At 45.5% G+C, this 9,884-nt stretch overlaps 1 protein-coding gene and 2 non-coding genes across 8 annotated transcripts; all 3 read right to left on the bottom strand.

The window, feature by feature from the left end:
- Nucleotides 1–311: 311 nt before the first annotated feature.
- On the bottom strand, nucleotides 312–8,412 carry HMGN4 (high mobility group nucleosomal binding domain 4). Of its 6 annotated transcripts, none has more exons than XM_032338236.1 (4): nucleotides 8,166–8,274; nucleotides 4,721–4,765; nucleotides 4,463–4,600; nucleotides 312–2,049 (listed from the first exon to the last, which is right to left on the bottom strand). In XM_032338236.1, exons 3-4 carry the CDS (start codon nucleotides 4,474–4,476, stop codon nucleotides 1,710–1,712), a joined length of 354 nt encoding a protein of 117 aa, XP_032194127.1. In that variant the 5' UTR covers nucleotides 4,477–4,600; nucleotides 4,721–4,765; nucleotides 8,166–8,274; the 3' UTR covers nucleotides 312–1,709. The 6 variants fall into 6 exon arrangements, 5 of the variants coding, with proteins under 5 accessions (XP_032194127.1, XP_032194130.1, XP_032194129.1 ...); XM_032338239.1 differs by having other exon boundaries at nucleotides 4,529–4,600; XM_032338238.1 differs by lacking the exon at nucleotides 4,463–4,600.
- Nucleotides 8,413–8,593: 181 nt separating this feature from the next.
- TRNAV-CAC lies at nucleotides 8,594–8,666 on the bottom strand. The gene has a single exon. It is a non-coding gene; the product is annotated as a tRNA-Val (tRNA).
- A 440-nt stretch (nucleotides 8,667–9,106) lies between these two features.
- On the bottom strand, nucleotides 9,107–9,179 carry TRNAR-ACG. Its single transcript has one exon. It is a non-coding gene; the product is annotated as a tRNA-Arg (tRNA).
- Between the last annotated feature and the right edge of the window lie 705 nt (nucleotides 9,180–9,884).

Below are 9,884 nucleotides of genomic sequence, written 5' to 3'. Positions count from 1 at the left end.
CTTGGTGAAAGAAGAGACTTTTGTTTTTTCACTGCTATGCTCCCAGCTCTTGGACAATTCCTAGCATTAAAAAGAGTAAAAATGGGAATAAAACTGTGTAGAAGCAAAATTGTCTGCACATACACAACATACAGTTTACCTATGTAGAAAACCCAAAAGAATATACAGACATATTAATTAGTGAGAGTTTAGCAAGGTTGCTGGATATAAACATCAGCTTTAGCTAAAAACGGAAAATGTAGTAACTAAAAATACACCATAAGAACAGCATCAAAACGTATAAAGTCCCTAGGAAATATAAACAAAAGACATTTATGGAGAAAATTATAAAACTTTATTGAAAGACACTTAAAAAGGCTAAGTAAATGAAGAACTGTATCATGTTCATGGATTGGAAGACTCAACATTGTATTATTTAGTCTATAAATTCCGTACAAATCCAATAAAAATTCCAATATTTTTGTTTTGTTTTAGAACTTGTCAATCTAATTCTAAAAGTTGTACAGAAGAGCAAATGGCTAAGAAGAGCCAAAATACTCCCAAGGAAGAAAAATTTGGTGGTGATTTTTTTGGAGGTGGGATTTGTCCTGAGATATGAAGTCCTGTTTCTAAAGTTGTAGTACTCAGGATTGTATGGTATGGCCACAAGGTTAGACAAATTGACTGAAAAGAAATAATCAACAGACCCACCCACACAAAGACTTTACTTATGAAAGAGCTGGTGTTATAGATCAGTGGGAAAAGAATAAAGTATTCAGAGAATGGTGCTGGGGCAACAACCACTAATCCATATGGAAAAAAATACTATATTGAACTTCTATCTCTTACTTTTCACAAAAATCAGTTCAGAGCAGACTAAAGACAAATGTGAAAAGCAAGACTATAAAAGGTTTACAATGCAGGAAAGAATATCTCTATGACTTTGGGTAGGAAATGATCCCCCTACCACCAAGCTAATTTGTATTCAGCTTTATCAGATACTTTTCAAAACCAGTTATTTCCAGGAGGACAGGGTTGACAATCCATAACACTTCACAACTTTCAAACTCCCCTCCCCCAAAAGTCAACAGTCTTCTGTTGTGTTTGAAAAGGTGGGAGTTCTCAGAAAGGGTGGATATTTCACAAGAGGCATGTAAGATCTTTTCACAGGTCAACTCGGACACGGAAGAAAGGAACTAAAAACTCTAAGATCATCAATGCAATGATCTACAAACTACAAACAGGAATCTTGGCTCTTTGGAGCAACACCATCTTGATGTTATCACCAGGAAGCCTGAGTACTGTTACCCAGCATGGGATTTTAGGGGAGCCAAGGCCACATCACAACTATTTCAGGAAGTCAAGTATATGCTGACGGCATCAGGAAAGAAGACATGAAGTTTTGCTTCTCTGTGCTGTAAGGCTTCTAAGCCAAAGTGGCTGACATGTGTGAATGTCAGAGAATCGCTCCTGGGAACCAAGAATAATTTTCAAAAACAAGGACAGAAGATCCCATCTTCCCCCATTTCAAGCCAGCTTCTGAGACTTTCTATTAGTGGTATTTGCACTTTCCACAAAGGACAACAACAATGCGTCTTGTATGCTAACAACGTTAAGTTTGGGGAAAAAAAAACCACCCAAATTCTACATTTTTATAAAACTTGATTAAAGAAAAATAGTATTTCAAACAGTAAAGTCACTAGAAGTACAGACTATCAAAAAAGTACACTTCACTTGGCATCCCCACTGCCTTCTGCTTTCTGTGACTGGACTGTGGAAGCATCTAGGTTCTTTGCAGCGTTGTTCCCCTCCTTGCCACCATCTGCTTTCCCCTTTCTCCCTTTGGGTAGCTTCTCTCCTTTCTTTGCAGGGGCCTTTTTAGGCCGGGGTTCTGGTTTTGGAGGAGCCGGTTTCGCAGACAAGCGGGCCGATCTCCTCTGCGGCTCATCCTTCACCTTCCCTTTGTCACCTTTAGCATCTCCTTTGGCCTTTCTCTTGGGCATGGTGGCAGCAGCGCTGGGCTTGGCCAGTCCAGGGAGGGGGGCGGTTTCTGTCTTCCTCACGCTGCTCCTAGAAAGATTTAACAAACACAAAAAGTGTCAACCAAATGGGAAAGACTGACAAATTTAACTACATTAAAATTCAAATTCGGCTATATTAAAATGAATAATTTGTGTAAATCAAAGATAGAATGAAAAAGTAAAAAGATAAGATATAAGACATAAGCAGGCCAAAGATATTCCTAACACACAGAACTGACAAAAGATTTGAATCCAGGATATATAAAGAATTTCTACAGACATATGAGAAAAGGACAAAAGGAAAATTTTAAAACAATGAGCAAAAGTGTAAACAAGTACTTCATAGATGTAGTATAAATGGTGAAGAGCACATAAAGTATGCTCAACCTCATTAGTAGTATGAGAAATGCATACTAACACTTCACACCCATCAAACTGGTGGAAACTAAATTGACAAAATCAAGGACTCAGCAGATGTTAAAACAATTAAAGTGCTATACACTGCCGGGATGTGTGTTTCTGTGTGTATAAATTAGTGTATTAAATCTGAAAACATTCTGAAAGCAATTTTACTTCTGAGTGTTTCCCTAGAGGAATTTTTGGAGACATGCAGAGGAGATCCTACAAGAATGCTTATGGTGACTCTGTAATTTCAAAACCCGACATCATCCCCTGGCCTTCAGTAAGAGAGTAAATACGTTTAGTAGCATCTCTGAAAGGGAATGCTATTCAGAAGCAGAAATGAATAGATGTCAGTGACATGCAAAAACACGGATGAATCTGCAAGAACATACTGTTGGGCAAAAATGACAGGTTGCAAGATATGTGTAGTACTGATCCATTTCCAAGTACAAAAGTAAATGACACGTTTAGGCTACAAGCATGTAGTAAAACTGAAAAAAAAAAAAAGCCCACAAATAAACAAGGGATAAAGATAAAAATTGGGACAGTAGTCATATCAAAGAGGGTTGAGAAAGGGATGGTGGTTGGAGAGAGGAAGAGGGTCCAGAGAAAGGGGTGGGGGTAAAATCCTCTCCCTTGAACAGAGGTAGGGTAGGGAGGACGCCATGGCTGGTGTACTCCTCTCTAGATTCTACACAGAGACATTTTATGTATCTGCCCAAGAATTAATAAAAACTACTTTTAAAAAGTATGTAGCCCAAAGGACAGGTTCAGGGATACACGAAATGGAAAGTGATTTATTTTTAGTCTGGGTCATTAGGACCTGGGCCAATGGCTGGCACTCACAAGCCCTGTGTGAAGTTTTTTAAAGCTTGAGGCCAGGACTAGCTCCTCACACCTCTGCCCCCCCCCTCGAAAACATTTCCTGGGGATTTCTGTAACCTTATGCCCTGTCCCACTCTACAATGTTTTAAGAAAAAAAATATGTGTTATCTTGTCCCTAAAGTGCTCCACAGTCTTGTTTTGTTCTGTTTTGTTTTTGCTGGGCCTCACTATGTGGATACGTAGTGGGCAAACATGTTTCTTGGCTAACAAAAGTGAGCACCTACAAATGGTGCTAAAACATCAAATTTATCTATTTTTCTCCCCATTTTTTTCACCATGACTAAAATTACCGGACATTCTGCATTTTTTTCTTTCACTCACGTGCAATACAGGGAGAAATGTGTTCATATAAAGAAGAAAGGAGAAGCAAAGTGCCTTGAATCAGTCAGTATTTTTTCCTTGATAACCTTGTAAGAAACTTTGGGGACAGAGCGAAATTGAGAGGAGAAACACTTACATTCTCATGCTGAAAGTGACTCACTGAAAAGCTAATGTGAAATTAGCTGGACCCTTCTCTTCCCTTACTGTGCTCTTCCCTTCCTTCTAAATATCTAAATTCCTGAGGGCCGAAAAGTCCCTGTTGCCACAGATGCAAGCTTGCCATTCCAACCCAGGAGATTCCGCCTGCTCTCTGCCGAGAACATGCTTCCCTAAACACTGAATGAATTTATGCCTAATTTATTCCCTTTTTTCTCTCTCCCAAATGTATCACTACAGAAATGTGTAAACAATCCTTACAGAACAAAAGAGTGTTTTTTTTTTAAGTCCAAATTCTGACACAATAAAGAAAATAATTTTGAAGGAAAATAATTGAGAAAGATGCCAGAGATCACATTGGTCAACTCTGGGTATGGTAAAGGTATGCCCATAAAGGAACAGGGAGAAAAAGACAGCTGTTCGTAAAATGAGCAAACCAACATTGAGAGATATTTTATGGCATGAAAATCATCTAGTATTAGGGTCACGTGGTTTATACCTGTTGCCCTGGCATAATTATTTATAATGCTCCCATTCACTCTCAAAGGTGTGCCAGCTTGAAGAGAAAATGAAAATGTCACTCTAAACCTTCTGCATATATTTTTAGAGACTTTTCTGTTACCAGAGAATGAGAGAGGAAACCAAAGGGTGAGCTTTTGTTCTAGGACACACTTCCCTAAAGAATGGACACTCCATACCATTCTCCAACCATCTCACTCCAAAACTGTGTTTCTTAGCCCAAGTCCTGGTGTGGGAATGCTCACAGTCTGTTTCCTGGGCTCAGTCTTCTTCATGTTAGATCCCTTGCAGTCCATCCCAAGCAGGGGGGCCATGATCTCCACATGTCAAAGGCCGAAACACAGCAGGTAACAATAAAGATAAATTCAAGGAAAACAGGCCGCTGTCTGGATGCTGTATCTGAGTACACGAATATGGATTAGTTCCTTGAAACTCACCTTTAGGAAGCTTATCAGGAGACCACGGGCTGACTCTCCAGAGACCTTACAAATTAGGAGACAGATACACAAATAAGGAAAAAGGGCCAGTGGGATAAAAGACATTTCATTTCCGTGAAGGCCAAGGAGGGATGGGAGGGCAGCGTTCTCACCATACAGTGGTGTTAACTGAAAAGAAATTACTTGAGGTGCAGTACCGGGGAACTTTTAAGGACAATGAAACTGTTCTGTACGCACTATAATTGTGGATACATGACCTTATGCATTTAGTAAAACTCAACTGTATACAAAGAGTGAAGTCTACAGTAAACAACTAATTCAGTTAAGAATAATGTGGAAACACTGGCTCATCAGTTGTAACAAATGTACCACACCAATGCGAGTTGTTATTAATAAGAGAAACTTCAAGAACAGGAGAAACTACTTTCTGCTTAATTTGTCTGAAAAACTAAAGCTGGTCTTAAAAAAATAAAGTCTCTGAAAAACTAAAACTGGTCTTAAAAAAATAAAGTCAACTAATTTTTAAAAAACCTATTGTAAGAATTAAAAAAGGGGGAAATAATTTGTTAGGCCATAAAATAGAGAAGTCACAGGACTACAAATATTCCATCATGCATATGAGAGAAAAGAAATATTATGAACGGGCAGATAAAACATATAAGTAATTGTATAACTTTGGGAACACAGAGATAGGACTTTCAATGCAATCGCCAAGGCAAGAAATTATCAAGACATGGCAACAATTTTTAAAGTTTGGGGAATTTAACAATTCCCCTTTGTTAAAATAACACTTCCAAGGACAGAATTATATTAACAGAGAACAGAACAAACAAAATAGTGAAAGTGTTGAATCATTCATCTTTGCATTGCAAAGAATCTGACTGAAATTCCTGTGAAAGTTCACAATTTAACTCTTCATTTAACCAGACTGCTTGTCCTCTAATGTGGAAAGCTCTCCCTCAGCAGCCTCAGGGGAGAGGGAACATCTACTCCAGCCTTTTAAAAAAATACTTGTTAGCTACGAAGACTTGCATATTTTCATTAGAAGCAGACCCACGAAGTTTAAGTTAACTGGTAGAAGTAGCTTTAAAAACACAAAAGTCAAATAAAAAGCAAAGAGTCTATTTCACCTGCAATAAAAATATGCAAATGATGAGTAAAATGAGGAGATGCAGGTGTGCTACAGTCTTCTGTGAGGTTAACTGCTGGGAAATCTCCAAATTCTGTCAATAATATATTTAATACGTCAATCTCAGTCCCCAGATGTGAGCTGAATTTGTGCCTCCACCCACCCACCCAAATTCATAGGCTGAAGTCCTAACCTCCAGGGCCTCAGATCGTGAATGTATTTGGAGATGGGGACTTTAAAAAGGTAGTTAAGGTAAAATAGGGTCATATGGGTGGGTTCCAATCCCATATAAGAGTAGATGGGGACACAGACAACACAGAGGGGTAACCGTGCAAAGAGGTAGCAAGGTGACCATCTGTGAGCTAAGAAGAGAGGCCTCGGAAGAAACCAAAGTGCCACCATCTCGATGCTGGACTTCCAGCCTTCAGAACTGTGAGAAAATAAATTTCCGTGGCTCACCACACATATCCTGTTGCGGCAGCCCTAGCGGACTACCACAGGAGGAAGGAGTGTAAAGACCTTAGGGACCTACAACACATCTCGGATTAGATTCATTTTGAGGTTTTGCATAGCTCTCAAAATCCTTTTCCCATATTTTTTTTCTCTTTCATTATAGGCCTGACTCCAGTATCCATGGAGAAAATCCTACTTCATCCCACACACCCCACCCCATTCCCAGCAAACGGGTACGAGGCACATTTCAGCAGCATCCTTTGGTTCCCTGGACTGTTATTGACCCGGATTTCTGGGAAATCGTTGTAACTTGGTTCTAGTCTTGATCCCACCCCCAAAGTCAGAAGGCCACCTTCTTCGCTCTGTACCTTGGGGTTGCAGGGAAGACCTGGGAGAAGGCTGCTAACACCAAGCTTGGGAAAGAGGATAAAGCCTATAACAAAATAAAAAGTTGTAGGTAGGGTGCAGTGCGCCGCAGGAGCAAGAGCTCTCTAGCCACAATCTAGAGCCCACTTGTTCTCCACCTTCCAAAGGAAGTATCAGCCACGGTGGGCAGCCTGAGCTTCCCTTTGGCATTTAGGGAGACTGGGGGAGGAAAGGGTGGTAGAAAGAAGTGAGAAAGGGTAAAGTGTCTGAAACTGTAGGTCTCCTTTTGCATTTTGCGAGAAAACACCTAGTTGAAAGAGAAGCAGAGAGCCATAGACTTTCAATGAAATGGTCACCCATCTGCAACTGGTGGTCTTGGGGCACACTCTGTTTCCCAGCTACAGGGCTCCCGCCCATAGGCATCACAGAGGGATGGAAGAGGACAAATCTCCCAGCACCTCCCAGGCCCCTGAGACCCATGCGTCCTTTCAGGGCACCACATTAACTCGGATTTCTGAGAAGAGACTTCAAATGAAAATGTCTCAGATACAACTCTAGGAGCACGTACCAAAGCTAACTATTGTCTTGCTAACAAGGAAATTAACAAGATGGTAAAAGCAAGGGTTTTCTGATGGGGAAGACGGAGCTGGGGAGAGAGAAGAAGAGAAACAAAACCACAGCTCATTAGGTAAAGATTATCCTTTCTTTTTTCAGGGCCGTAAAAACACCATATTCATAGTAGTCATTCATTTCAGGGAACATAGAGCAATGGGGCCTGAGAGACTAGGCCTAAAAGTAGTAGTAGTAGCAGCAGGAACAAAAACAACGGAAGCAGGAGTAGTCGTGATAATACATCCAAGACAACCCTTAGGATATACCCGAGGCTGTCAGGGAATATCCAGACTTTTGTGCACCGGGAAAGCCCTTGATGGATGCAATGGCCACGGAAGCAGGCCGTGTGTCAGCCAGAGGTCGGAGGCCACACACAGCGCTCAAGATCTGAATTTCAACAGGGGCTGCCAGGGGCTTTCCTCAAGCTTCGAGGCAACGCGCGGAATCCACAGCTGGTCCGTTTCTTAACTTTGGGTTCGTTTTCTTTCTTTTGGCGGGGAGCGCACAGGGCCAAGTGGCGGAAGCCCCGGGCCTTGGGCGTCCGCCGGGTGGGCTCTCCCGAAGGCGAGGCCTCACGGAGCGGGGCAGCGGGGAGGGCGAGGCCGCGGCCAGGCCAGGCCGGTCCACCCGCCCGACCGCTCCCAGCCGCGGGCTCGCGCCGCCGCCCCCAACTCCGCCCTGGCGTCTCCACTGGGCCGCGGGCGCCTCTCCCGGAGACTGGCGCTCCCGGCCGCCAGCGGTACCGTTACTGTGGAGAGGCGGGCTGGGCGGGCGGCGGCGGCGCTCACCGCGACCGGGCCCGACCGCCCGAGGGTCCCCAGCACGCGGGGGGCGGCCGGGCCACCCCACTGTCGGGAGGCGCGCGCGGAAGCCTCCGCTGCTTACCCGAGTCCCGCGGCCGTCCGAGAGGCGCGGGCGCCCAGGTGCCGCCCGGGCCGCGCGGGTGCCCTCAGCTGGGGCAGGGCCGGCGCGGGCCGTGGGGCCGAGGGGAGACGCGCGCAGTGGGCCCTGCCGGGAACAGGAAGGTGGCGGGCGGCGAGGAACCGCTTCCGGGGCTGCGGGCTGCCGGCCGCCTCGCGTCGGAGCGGGGGAGAGCCGCTTCTCCCCTCGCGATACGTCAGGCCGCCGCCGGGGCCGCGGGACTCCGACCCACCTCGGGCGGTGCAGCTTCCGCACCGCGGCCAGGCCACAAGACAACAGAAGGCGGGGAACGTATTTACGAAGATGTGATATATATATGTATATATATACATACACATTTATTTTTTTAATGCATGAGAAAAAATTTTAATTAGTTAAAAGAGGATACTACTTGTTTCCGCCCGGTTTCGAACCGGGGACCTTTCGCGTGTGAGGCGAACGTGATAACCACTACACTACGGAAACGCCACGGCGAGACAGTACTCCAGAGCGCAATTCTCCCTGCCCAACACGCCCTCGCGTCCTTGCAGATGAGTATTTATATGCGTGTGCGTCCGTGCACCCCGAGCGCTCACAAGAAGTGCGCCACTGAACGCAGATCAAGCTCTTGCAGTGTACAAACCTAAAACCAAATCTTTACCCATTTATTCTGAAAATGACCAGTTGGAGGAAAACAATAGGGTCCTCAATCTTTATGAAATTCGACCGCAATGGGCATGCCCTGGCACCGTGCACATTCCGCGCGCACCCGGCTCGACAGGGGCGTGACGACCCCAGCTGCGCTAAAAGCGCCGGCTTCTTGCCGCGGAGAACTTGCAGGTAAACCTCCCTTCGCCCCGATTTTCGGACTCCATAGACCTCGGCGGTGTGTGCAAAGGAAAGGAGTAAAAGAGAACCGCGCGCCCCGAGCCAGCCAGGAGTCGAACCTGGAATCTTCTGATCCGTAGTCAGACGCGTTATCCATTGCGCCACTGGCCCGCGCGGGAATGTGGGGGCGCCTGTCCGCCTTCGTGAGGACGCAGGCGCCGGCGGGTCCCGGCGAGGCGCGCTCGCACTGGGGTCGCGCTCCCCGCTGCCCAGGCTGCGCGCCCGGCGGGTCCCCTGCAGCCGCCTGCTCACGCCCTAGCGGCCGCGTGCTCTCTGCCCGCGCCCCCCCCGCATCCACGCGTTCGCTCACCAGCTTGTGTTACCTGCCGTTCGAGGCGCTAGAAGCCGATCCGAGGAGAAAAGAGATACGATCCCTGCCCTTCGCGAGGCTTACGACCGTGAAGCATTACCTAAGTAAAACAATCACGATAAGCCCTTGAAGGCAAACCGGGAAGGCTAGGGAAGCAGCATCGGCCCGCACGCACATGCATGCCCTCACGCGTTCGCTTTCTCAGCAAGCACAGAAGCATCTCTTCCGTGTGCGAACTCGGCCTCTCTGTATTTCGGAGAAGTAATTGTTTTCTCCATGCCTGGGGGAGCGCTGCGAACATGCTGAGGGCTGTTAACGGACCGAGTGAAACTGCCCGATATTGAGGACATACGCGATGAGTTTAGAAAATAGTTGTTTTCAGCTCATAAGATGTCAGCAGCCCTTAGGAAGATCATACAGGTTGCTGCTCTTACTGCATCACATTAAAGTCTATCTACTAAGGAATTTCCCCCAGAACAGTAGAGCAGAGGACTTCTGACGAGGTG

This window comes from Mustela erminea, chromosome 4, assembly GCF_009829155.1.
Source record: "Mustela erminea isolate mMusErm1 chromosome 4, mMusErm1.Pri, whole genome shotgun sequence".
Lineage (NCBI taxonomy): Eukaryota > Metazoa > Chordata > Mammalia > Carnivora > Mustelidae > Mustela > Mustela erminea.
Note: the sequence above shows the minus strand (reverse complement) of the source record. Positions and strands in the feature narration are given on the sequence as shown.